We start from the raw sequence: 12,873 nt of genomic DNA, 5'->3' as shown, positions 1-12,873 counted from the left end.
TTCTGGACTTTCCCCACCCTACTCCTGCCCCTCACTGTACAGTTCAAGGGGAAGCCAAAGTATCACCCTATGCTTATCTTCTGGGCCACTGGCTATGGTATAATAGTGGATCCTGCTTCGTGTAGGATGGCCCAGGGAGGCTGGATGTCCTTAGATTGAAAAATGGCAGGGCTGTGGTTGAGAACGGTGTACACAGTTAGACTTACTTCTTCCCTGTATACTCACTTCTACATTTAACTAATAAAAGCAGGCAATTCCTCTTTATTAAAACCACAAAAGCTTACATCAGGTCTTACTCTGGGGTTTTTTTTTTTTTTTTTAAGACAGGGTCCTCCTCTGCCACCCACACTGGAGTTCAGTGGACTGCAGCCTTGACCTCCTGGGCTAACACGATCCTCTTACCTCAGCCTTCCGAGTAGCTAGGAATACAAGGGCATGCCACCATGTCCAGCTAATTTTTTTGTATCTTGTAAAGACAGGGTTTCACCATGTTGCTCAGGCTGGTCTCAAACTCCTGGGCTCAAGTGATCCACCTATCTTGGCCTCCCAAAATGTTGGCATTACAGGAGTGAAACACCATGCCTGGCCCAGGTCGTCTTTGAATGTGTGAAGTTACCTTCCCCAAAGGTAACTTGTGTGATGAGAATTACTCAAATAAATAGAAGATAATATGCGCAAAAGCCATTAGGAAAAAAAAAATAGGTAGGACATACTACTTCATCCAATGGGATTCTGCCTATATTCTGTCCAGAAGATCAAAGTTTTTAAAAATTGAATTTTACAATGAAATGAAAAATAAAATCTCAAACGTACTTACCAAACTGCATGCCCCAATCGCCAAGGTAATTTATTCTTATTACTTGATGTCCTAAAGCTTCTTTGAGATTTGCTATAAAATTTCCTAGTAATCAATAAAGTATAGTTTCTCATTCTTGTTATCCATTTTTGACATAAGAACCACGTACTTCTCTATTATCAAAGCATAAGTAAAAAATTCTTTTCACAAAATTTACCAACTTATTGTTTTTAACTAAAATATTCATCATTGTGTTTTCATATATGTTATGGAAAGGGAGTAAGAAATTACTTGTAGGGCAGTTATTCTAAAGAATCTCACATTTCACAGTAACAGAATTTTCATCAACATTATTAATAGGATTTTAGAACACGTTAGAGTAATTGCTATTCTAGTCAATTTCAAGGAGAGAAAAAAAAAAATCCCAGTAATTAACAAGAAATACATTTGTCTGTGTCCTAAGAACCGAAGCCTCACTGCTGTATTTTCCCTTTTTGTGTTTTCTAAATAGCTCATTCTATCTCCTTTTAATCACTAACATCTACCCTCTGCATGCCTGCTCCCTAACAGCATGTAATAATCTAAAGCTTTCACTTTCCCATACTGCTGATGCTGGTTTCACACTCAACATCTATTCCGCTTTCCTTCTTGTGTGCCCTCATCTACTGCCGAGGCTGAAAACCTAAAAAGTACAATTCCCAGAGTCTCTTTTTGTTAGAGTTCCAGAAGTCTTCCAGGTTTGGGCAATCAGAGACAGTCTGTGTAAGATTTAGAAGGGGAGCTACTTTTTTTTTTTTATGACAAGCACAGTTGTGGAGGCTTTGTTTTTATGTGACACCATGAACAGAGGTCCTAGTATTCCATGATGGCCACCAAAGAAACTGAAAGTATATGGGGCTACCTCTTAAGACTGGATGGATTCTAGACGGCATGGCAGTAGTAGTGGCATTTTCTTGACCACGGCAGTGGCAGCATGGTTCTAGAGCAGTGGAAGTGATTGCAGAAGAGGCAGGAGCTCCCTTGATGACAAAGTTCTATAGTGCAGTTTTGGGAGTTATTTATGTCAGCTTAATCCAAAGCTTCTGCAGCCCTCCCAACAACTTTGTAAACCATTCAATATCCTATAATAAATCCTCTCCTGCCTTTACTAAGAATGGATTTTTTTTTGCTTCACCAATATCCATACCTGTCTTAAACTACTGCAGCTATCTTCTTTCCCAGCTTCCCTACTTCTAGACTTCTCAGTAACAGAATTTTCATCAACATTATTAATAGGATTTTAGAACACGTTAGAGTAATTGCTATTCTAGTCAATTTCAAGGAGAGAAAAAAAAAATCCCAGTAATTAACAAGAAATACATTTGTCTGTGTCCTAAGAACCAAAGCCTCACTGCTGTATTTTCCCTTTTTGTGTTTTCTAAATAGCTCATTCTATCTCCTTTTAATCACTAACATCTACCCTCTGCATGCCTGCTCCCTAACAGCATGTAATAATCTAAAGCTTTCACTTTCCCATACTGCTGATGCTGGTTTCACACTCAACATCTATTCCGCTTTCCTTCTTGTGTGCCCTCATCTACTGCCGAGGCTGAAAACCTAAAAAGTACAATTCCCAGAGTCTCTTTTTGTTAGAGTTCCAGAAGTCTTCCAGGTTTGGGCAATCAGAGACAGTCTGTGTAAGATTTAGAAGGGGAGCTACTTTTTTTTTTTTATGACAAGCACAGTTGTGGAGGCTTTGTTTTTATGTGACACCATGAACAGAGGTCCTAGTATTCCATGATGGCCACCAAAGAAACTGAAAGTATATGGGGCTACCTCTTAAGACTGGATGGATTCTAGACGGCATGGCAGGAGTAGTGGCATTTTCTTGACCACGGCAGTGGCAGCATGGTTCTAGAGCAGTGGAAGTGATTGCAGAAGAGGCAGGAGCTCCCTTGATGACAAAGTTCTATAGTGCAGTTTTGGGAGTTATTTATGTCAGCTTAATCCAAAGCTTCTGCAGCCCTCCCAACAACTTTGTAAACCATTCAATATCCTATAATAAATCCTCTCCTGCCTTTACTAAGAATGGATTTTTTTTTGCTTCACCAATATCCATACCTGTCTTAAACTACTGCAGCTATCTTCTTTTCCAGCTTCCCTACTTCTAGACTTCTTTTCCAGCTTCCCTACTTCTAGACTTTCCCAGTCTATAAAGTCCCAGCAATGGGAACCCCAGTTTTTCCAGCTGGTACAAAGATAGCATATTCTTATTTTTTTTCTTCTTAGCCCCTTGTTATATCACAAATCCAATTAAATATCTGAACCTAGACTTCTGGAATCAGACTGCCTAATTTCAAATCCTGGCTACAATACTTTGGAATCTTGGGAAAGTTACTTTTGGTAGCTGAATTTCTTCATCCATAAACCAGAGTTAACAGTATTTACCAAACTGGGCTGTTATAAAATTGAATTATATAATACATGAAAACACAGCATGGTAAGTTCTCAAATATTATCTCTAACTGGTCCAAATATTTCCCTCAACTGTGAAAACAACTTTATCATACCCTACCCATCATTTACTCACTCCTATACTTTTGACTTACTCACATAACTTTTCTTATATTGTATATTTCTTATACTTTTTCACCAAGTCCTGTCATTTCTTCTCTTAAAATGCTGCCCAAGAACAATGAAAGCTGACCCCACAACAATCTATGCCACAAGTACTAATTTCTCCAATTCTGAAAAGTACTGAAGTACAGGTTAAACAACTTTCTCTTAAGCATGCAACAGGACAGATTTCTACATTGGAAGTGAGATTAGATTGAGATAAACTCCAAAGTCCCTTCCAATTCCAATATTATAGAATTTTAATTTCAGTTTTTAAATTCACCTGCTGCATGACACGTGCTAAATAAATGAAAATTGTAAGTATATTATACACTGAAGCATTACAACTACGAAGTACTACATAGTAATCTCTATTTATTGAAATAGTCTTTTTTTGTTGTTTTTTGAGACTGAATCCAGCTGTCGCCCAGGCCACAGTGCAGTGGTGTGCAGCTCACTGCAACCTCCGCCTCCTGGGTTCAGGCGATTCTCCCACCTCAGCCTCCTGAGTAGCTGGGATTACAGGTGCACACCACCACACTGGCTGATTTTTTGTATTTTTAGTAAACATGGGGTTTCACCATGTTGGCCAGGCTGGTCTCGAACTCCTGACCTTAAATGATCTGCCTGCTTCAGCTTCCCAAAGTGCTGGGACTACAGGTGTGAGCCACTGCACCCGGCCAGAAATAGTCTTGTTCTAATTTCCAGTCTTGAACATTCCACTAAGTGCTCACATGACTGAGGTGAATTTTTAATAAAAATTGTTATTTGCACTTTGTAATTTTGACAAAAATTGTTATGTATTTTATATAAACAAAATATATGAATAGGCAGAGCGTGGTGGCTCACGCCTGCAATCCCAGCACTTTGAGAGGCCGAGGTGGGCAGATAACTTGAGGTCAGGAGTTCGAGACCAGCCTGGGCAACATGGTGAAACCCTGTTTCTACTAAAAATACAAAAATTAGCCAGGCGTGGTGGCGCATGCCTGTAATCCCAGCTACTTGGGAGGTTGAGGCAGGAGAATCCTTTGAACCTGGGAGACAGAGGTTGCGTGAGCTGAGATTGCACCACTGCACTCCGGCCTGGGAAACAAAAAAACCACAAAATATATGAGCCAAAAATTTTGAAGGGTTATATATCCCCACATAACTATTTTTACTTTTGCATCTTTCAGGTCTTCTCCATATTTATACTTACTTTTAGAAAGTTAAAAATCATAACATAGATAGCAGTTAAAATTAGTTTCTCAGTGAATCTTTTGGTTTTGAAATGAATTTTCTGTTTCCATCATTATTAACCAACGTTGTCCATTTCATGTAATATTGAATTAGCATAAGGCTCATATAAATTTAAAGTTTTTGTTTTTTGTTCTTTTGTTATTTAAGCATTAAACCATTAAACTATCAAATACTTCCTCAAAGGCACGTTTAGTATTTTATGTGAAACTAAACACTTACCTATGATGGTAGAACGCAAATGTCCAACATGAAATTTTTTGGCAACATTAGGTGAACTGCAAAAAAAAAAAAGGGGAAAGTTATTTCTCTATTCTAAGAATTAAGACTTCTAAGAATCAACTAGGTCATGCCTCCATACTTTGACAAAATTGTGGAGTATAGCCTTTGGTATTAGGGCAAAGATAAGTTAAAAGTCAAAAATTTACAGCAAAGATAAATTAGAACTCAAAATTTTGACATTGTTAATGAAATGATCCTGTGACTCCTGAACTAATAGCATTCACGTAAGTGGTATACTTAGGAAGTAGATACATTTAAGGATTGACAAAACCAACACAAATTACTAAGTTTAGTGCAAATCCTTTACCCTCTTAAAAATCACTGAGGGCCTCAAAGAAATATTTTTCATATGGGTAATATCTGCTACTATTTATTGTATCAGAAATCAAAATTTTAAAATGTAAAAATACCCCCAGCACAATGGCTCACGCCTGTACTCTCAGCACTTTGGGAGGCTGAGGTGGGGAGACTGCTTGAGGCCAGGAGTTTGAGACTAGCCTGGGCAACATATCAAGACACTGTCTCTACAGAATTTTTTTTCAAAAAACTAGTCAGGTAGCTGGGCGCGGTGGCTCACACCTGTAATCCCAGCACTTTCTTAGGCCGAGGAGGATGGATCACTTGAGGCCAGGAGTTCTAGACCATCCTGATCAACATGGTGAAACCCTTACTTTAGTAAAAATACAAAAAATTAGCAGGGTGTGGTGGTGCATGCCTGTAACCCCAGCTATTTGGGAGGCTGAGACAGGAGAATGGCTTGAACCTGGGAGGCGGAGGTTGCAGGGAGCCGAGATCACGACATTCATTGCACTCTAGCCTGGGTGACAAGAGCAAAACTCTGTCTCAAAAAAATAAAAATAAAAATAATTAAAATAAATTAGTAGGGTGCGGTGGTGCATGCTTGTAGTCCTAGCTACATGGAAGGCTAAAGCAGGAGGATAGCTTGGGCCCAGGAGTTCAAAGTTACAGTGAACTATGATGATTGTACTTCAGCCTGGGTGACAGAGTGAGACTCTGTCTGTAAAATTAAAAACAAAACAAAACAAAAAAAAGGAAAAATATTTATGCATAAAACCTCTAACAATTGGAATGTGACTCACCACTCCAAATTCCCAAACAACACATTTATCACTCCCATGTGTGCTCAAGAAGTTGTAAACAATCATTTAACATAGCAAATGCTTCCAGAGCACTCACTACCTGACAGGCACAGCTGCACACACTTCACGGGCATTAACTCATTTAATACTCGTATGTGCTGTGAGGTAAGGTACTCTTTTATTTTACAGATGAGGGAACTGGGACAACAAAGAGAGATGATGAAGCAAATGTGGCAATATCTTGATGACTCTTAAATATGTGTAACGAACATATAGGGGTTAATTATACTGTTCCCTGTTTTGTGAATGTTTGAAAATTTCATAAGTTTTTCAATATTAAAAAAAGATAAATTATTATCTTTTATATTATCAATTATAAAAAAAATTGAACATAGCTGGTTAAAAGTGGTAAAACTAGAGCTTAATTCTGGTTTGTCTCCAAAGCCTTGTTATATACCCTTAAGAGTACTACGATTTAAAAACTTGATCCTACGATATGTGTGCACAATTATGAAATTATGAAACTACACAGGTATTTATTTAATCATTGTTTAGAAAGAAAGTAAACATCCTTCTAAAGGCTTAAAAAAAAATCTTACATTTACAGCCAAAAGAGGACTGGATTTACTCTTCTGCCTTTAAATAATCAGAAAACCAGAAAAATAGATGAAACACTGATTTTATGAAACTGGACAACAGGCAGTGAAGGACTATGATGTTTTGAGAGAACAAGAGCAAACAAGGGGAATCCTAGCGCTGTACCATATTGCTGCCTTACTAGTAAATTCGTTGGATATAGCTAAAGCAGAAAAATCTATAACACGAAATGTTTATATTAGAAAAAAGGTTTCGAATCAATAATCTGAGTTTCTCCTTTAAGAAACTAGAAAAAATGGAGCAAACTAAATCCAAAGCAAGCAGAATAAAAGAAAATGACATAGATAAAAGTAAAGCAAAAAAATCAATAGAAATAAAAAACCCCAGAAAAACAGCTCTATATCATAGTTGTGGAGGCAGTTACACAACTTGCATACCTATGCCAAAACTCATCAAATTATATGTTTAAATATGGTGAAATTCTATGTTTAAATAAGCATTGTATGTAATTATCCCTCAATAAAGCTGATTTAAGAAAAAAAAAAAAAGAACAGAATACAATGGAACAATAAAAATAAGCCAGCCCTGGATGCATTCATATGAAAGAAACATAAAATACATTATTGGGGGGGGGAAAGAAGTGAAAACAATGTAAAATATGTATAGTCCATTTACAAATGCATAGAACATCTCTAGGAGGGTGAGTAAGACACTGATACTGGGATTAATAGATACCCACAGAGGAAACTGAGATGGGGAAGAGCCTTCTTTTTCATTAAATATCTCTTTGTAATCTCTGAATTTTTTAAAAACTATGTATTTATAATGTCTGTTAAGAAAAAAAAAAAACCTTTCAGCGCTTCGCATTTTCCCTCCGGTATTAGAAAAATTGAATCTATCTAGGTCTTCAAGTTTTGACAAAATGTCCCTTGAAATCAACAATTTGCTTCTCTCTGATACCATATGTCTACTGAGAAGGGAATACATAAAATGGAAAATACAAATTCACTTCTTTTGGCAACTGAAGTAGCTACTATGAATTATAATCTGGGCATCTTATTGGGACTTTTGTTAAATTATTCCTTAATTTTGTAAGAAGGGACAGATAACATCACTCTTGGCCGGGCGTGGTCGCTCACGTCTATAATACTAGCACTTTGGGAGGCCAAGGTGGGCAGATCACTTGAGGTCAGGAGTTTGAGACCAGACTGGCCAACATGGTGAAATCCTGTCTCTACTAAAAATACAAAAACTAGCTGGGCATGGTGGCACATGCCTGTAATCCAGCTACTCTATTGGGGAGGCTGAGGCAGGAGAATTGCTTGAACCAGGGACGCAGAGGTTGCAGTGAATCATGCCACAGCACTCCAGCCTGAGCGAGAGAGCAAGACTCTGTCTCAAAAAAAAAAAAAACAAAAAACTACTTATTTTCCAGATAAGAGGCCAGAGAAATCAACTGTCCCATCTAAGATCACTGAACCAGTTACTAACAGTCAGAACTGCTACCCTGACTTTCAAAAGTCTCATTTTGCCAGCCAGAGGTCTCCAATCTGTTTTGCTAGAAGAGTGTCTCACACTTGGGAGCAGCAGGGGCTGGGGAAAATCATGCTGAGAAAAGAAAAGGCTACCACTGCTTACCATGATCTTACACAGTTGATCTGTACAAAATAGGAAAGGCTGACTAGAGAGACAGGAGAGAGGAAACAGTAGTTAGCTTCAAGTCTTACACCATCTACCAGGGGAAGTCCAAATCTATGATGGACAGCCATTTATCTTGTATTTTATCACACTGCTCCTAAATCAGACAAAATATATGACAACCTACACTATGTACCAGGGAAGCAGTAAAAGTTAAGTATACAGGTTTCAGAATCAAGAGTTAGCTCTGTGAACCTGGGCAAGTTACTTAATCTAGTATTATCATCATCAACTCAATTTAGGGAGAAAGTTTCTTGAGCATAGTGATCATATCTCTTGCTTTCTGGGGAATGTTGCTTGGTCTGTTCAGGATACTACATATTTTAAAAATTCTCTTCTCCCATCTCTCTTATTTTCAGAAGAAATCCAAGAATAATGTTCTCTATCAATTTTGATCCTGTCTCCACCTATTTTGTCTCTACTTTGAAATCACAACAGCAAGAACTGCAGCATCTGGAAAACCTCTAAGGGAGAGAGAAGCAATGGTCTCACAACAATGCCACTTGTAAACTGTCAGAGAGCAAAGATGGCTGCTAGGAGATAGACAGGCTCTGCCTTCACCAGCATTCAGACACTCATTTAAATTCCAGCCTTCCTTAACTGCTTTAGAAAAAAGCTAAGAGAAGCAAATCCATAAGCAAATTAACTGCCATACAAAAAGCCTACAGAATACAACTCGCATAGAACAGGTTATTTTTAGATACTTCTTAAAAGCATAAACAAAAAGGAGCAGTATACGGGAAACCAAAACTTAAGAGGAAAGCCAGGGAATCAATGAGTAAGGAAGACTGATGCCACAGTATTTCTAGAGCTTAGTTGGAGTAAAAGGATGGTGAAGGTGGGAAAAAAAAAAATGCAAAAGAAGGTAAGTAATGGTGGCAACTTTTCAAGTTTTAGGAAACTTATAATGGCATTACTTAAAGGATGAATGTACGGCCACAGGTAATATATTGCCTCCCTATTGATTTTCCTTTACTTGCCGGTTAGGTAATTGAAAGGGGTTTAAGAGTAATATGGTAATGAAGTGCCTCCCCAGTGAAGAAAGCAGTATGTCCATTAATTTAAAGACATGAATGAAAATAATCAAAGATGATCACAAATTCTTTGCTTCTCTCATCATTAAGAGATGTACTCTATTTTTCTTCCATTGAATCTGGGGTGATCTTGTGACTTGCTTTCATCAGCAGAAAGTGACAAAACTGATGATGCCATGCCTGTTCCAAGATTAGATGTTTTCACTATCTTAGAGCCTTGAGTACCTCTGTAAAGAGGTCTTGCTACTCTGTTGGAGAAACAATGTGGTGGGAGACAGAGATGCCTAGCCAGAGAAGTAAATGAGCCACTTTTGATTTCTAGCCCCAATAGTCTCCAGATGACCAGTTACATAAATAACCTCAGGCAAATAGAAGAACCACTGGCCTGAAATACTCCTCTCTCCCCATTTCCTCATACATGGTGTCATAAGTACCAAAATGGATGTTGTTTTAAGACACTAATCAGAAGCTGGCAATTCTTTTTCTTAAAGAGCCAGATAGTAAATACTTTAATAGGCTTTTGGACCATCTGATCTGTCACAACTATTCAACTCAGCTCTACTTTGTTCAACTGCCATTGCAATATGAAAGCAGCCAATGTAGATGATGTAAACAAATGTGCATGGCTGTGTTCCAACAAAACTTTATTTGCAAAAACAAGTGGCAAACTGGATGTTGCTTATGGGCTGAGGTTTAACAATCCCTACATTAAGGTTTGCAGTGGTTTCTTATTCAAGAGGAGAGAAAACAGGCAAATTTCCTTAGGAGATGGCCTTAGTGTAGTTCCTCTGCGGTATGAGGATGACTGTAGGAAGTCCCTCTACTCTTTGTGATGCAACAAATATTTAAACTCAACTTTAAATATCATAATTGTGGTGTACTGCAGTACAAGAGTCATTCATAGTAAGTGTCTATTCCATAGGGGCAGAAGCTTACTCAGTAATTGGTCCTTACCATAAATTCATGAGTTTGGTCTTAGAGGGTCTGCCTTCTTTAAGAAGACAAGTGAGTGGCAGAGACAGTACACATGCATAAAACCCGCTCTTTCACTGACTGTACAGGAGCTAATCATAACTAAGTTTAATGGCTATTATCATAAACTGCAATAATGAGTTAGTAAACATAATACTTCCCATATCGATTTTTAAAAATCTTCCACAGACATAAATACTTAAGACAAAAGGCTCTTAGCAAGTTCTATCTTTCTAAGTAGAAAAACAGTTCATCAAGACTGTTCTTCAGCTTTAGGAAGACAAATGCAACATCTCTGATAATTTCCTAGTCTGTCAGCTGTACAATGAAAGTATTAGTTTTTAGTGTTCCCTTTTCTCTCTTCGTTACCTCAAACAGTCTAAATACCAGACAGTTATACTGACAGCATGTTAGAAAGTTCTATGAAGACTATTTAGAGGCACATTAAAACTTCAAGCTATTTTTCTGGTAATTAAAAATTACATTTATTACAAATATTAAAAGACTTGTTTCTCTGGTAATCAAATTACTTAAAAATTTTTTTTTGGACACAGGGTCTTGGTGTGTCTCACCTGAGCTAGAGTGCAGTGACAATCCCAGCTCACTGTAATCTTGAATTCCTAGGCTCAAGCTATCTTTCCTCCTCAGCCTCCCAAGTAGCTGTCACTACGCAAGTGTGATACCATGCACAACTACTTTTTTTTTTTTAAGAGGTGGGGGGGTCTCACTATGTTGCCCAGGCTGGTCTCGAACTCCTGGCCTCAAGTGATCCTCCCACCTTGCCTTCCAAAGTGCTAGGATTACAGGCTGAGCCACCATGCCTGGCCACTTTAAAATTCCTAATACGGCAGTAACCATTACCTCTGCCTTAAGAGTCTATTAAAGTGAATAACTAGTTCTTCCAAAAAAGGAACTGTTAATACTAAATATAAATAAATAAATAAATATATATATAAAAAAGACATTTTTGGAGGTCCAAAAATATGTTTTTATTTATAGTTCAATGATTGATTCACTGTGATTTCAAGAAATAATATAATTGCACTGGTTTTCAAGTTTTCCATATGTTATTTATTAAGACCCCAAATGATGATGGTAATAACACTCCTCTGCCCAGTCAACTTGATTAAGCAACACATAAAAAAGGTGCACCCTCACCTGAATTCAACCACAATCTTCTTCCGGGGAAGACCAGAGAAAAGTTCACTTTTTAATCCATATTTTGAGCCATCTTCAATTACTTGTTGTAGCACTGTCTGAAAATTAAAGGAGTGTAATTTAATGAACAACAATTACAATGCTTTTAACTACTCTGTTGCTGAGAATTAAATATTGCCAATTTGTTCATTCTAATTTATGGAACTGAGAATTTCATAGAATTCTCAGTGGCACTACCTCCAGCACTACTTTTCTTGTTACTAATGCTAGTCATAGTAACATGAGTTAACACTTACAAGGATTCTGTGCCCTTTTATACTCCATGTCTATTCATCCTTATAGTAACCAGTTATGTAGGTATTTTACAGAGAAGGAAACTGAAGCTTGGTGAAGTTAAGTAACCGCCAAAAGTCCCACAGTAAATATGAACAACAAAACCAGAAGCATAATCTAATACTTATTGAGTTCATACGATGTGCCAGCCACTGTTCCAAGCATTTTATATGCATTAACTTACTCCTCACGACAGCCTTAGAGATAAGAACTATTTTAACAAATAAAGAAAGAAAAGTACTGAGGGGTTAAGTTGTGCAGAAAAGAACTTTTGCAACTTCACAGCTAACCTGTTAACTGCTGCATGCTGCTGCAGTTTTTGTGATATGAAAGACTACAAGTAATGGTAGGAAAAAGACAAAAATGTATAATGCCTATTGGCTACATAAGTAAGAAACAAGGAAATCCCACAGAAACTTCCCAAACATATTCCAGGTTAGTTTTTAGTTATTAACATAGAACTATGGTATATAATTCACAAAATTCATTTTATTTTTTGTTAATGGTGATGAACTTTTGTTTACTCATATCAGTTGGTTTTCTTTCCCCAACTGCATCTATATTTTACTTTTATTTTTACATTTTTGAGACAGGGCTTTACTCTGTCTCCCAGACTGAAGTGCAGTGGCACAATCAGGGCTCACTGAAGCCTCAATCAGACTCAAGCGATCTTCCTACCTAAGCAATCCTACCACCTTAGCCTCCAGAGTAGCTGGGACTATAGGTACATGCTACCACACCCAGCCAATTAAACAAAAAATTTTTTTGGAAGGGCACAGTGGCTCACGCCTGTAATCCTAACACTTTGGGAGGCTGAGGCAGGTGGATCAGGAGATCAGGAGGTCAGATCGAGACCATCCTGGCCAACATGGTGAAACCCCATCTCTGCTAAAAAAACACACACACACAAAAGAAAATTAAGCAGACATGGTGGCATGCGCCTGTAGTCCCAGCTACTTGGGAGGCTGAGGCAGGTGAATTGCTTGAACCCAGGAAGCGGAGGTTGCAGTGAGCCGAGATCGCACCACTGCACTCCAGCCTAGGTGACAGAGCGAGACTCCATCTCAAAAAA

The 12,873-nt window shown here is 37.9% G+C and overlaps 1 protein-coding gene across 1 annotated transcript in view; it reads right to left on the bottom strand.

The window, feature by feature from the left end:
* RARS2 (arginyl-tRNA synthetase 2, mitochondrial) overlaps positions 1 to 12,873 on the bottom strand; it is a 76,613-nt gene that overhangs the window by 29,418 nt on the left and 34,322 nt on the right. The window contains exons 5-7 of the mRNA XM_011984466.1: positions 11,469 to 11,566; positions 4,850 to 4,905; positions 814 to 901 (exon numbers count right to left, since the gene is read on the bottom strand). Of these exons, the coding sequence (XP_011839856.1) occupies positions 814 to 901; positions 4,850 to 4,905; positions 11,469 to 11,566 (242 nt within the window). The remainder of the gene's footprint in view (positions 1 to 813; positions 902 to 4,849; positions 4,906 to 11,468; positions 11,567 to 12,873) is intronic.

The sequence above is a fragment of the Mandrillus leucophaeus genome, unplaced genomic scaffold (assembly GCF_000951045.1).
Source record: "Mandrillus leucophaeus isolate KB7577 unplaced genomic scaffold, Mleu.le_1.0 Scaffold268, whole genome shotgun sequence".
NCBI classification, from domain to species: domain Eukaryota; kingdom Metazoa; phylum Chordata; class Mammalia; order Primates; family Cercopithecidae; genus Mandrillus; species Mandrillus leucophaeus.
This window is presented reverse-complemented; position numbering and strand designations above follow the sequence as displayed.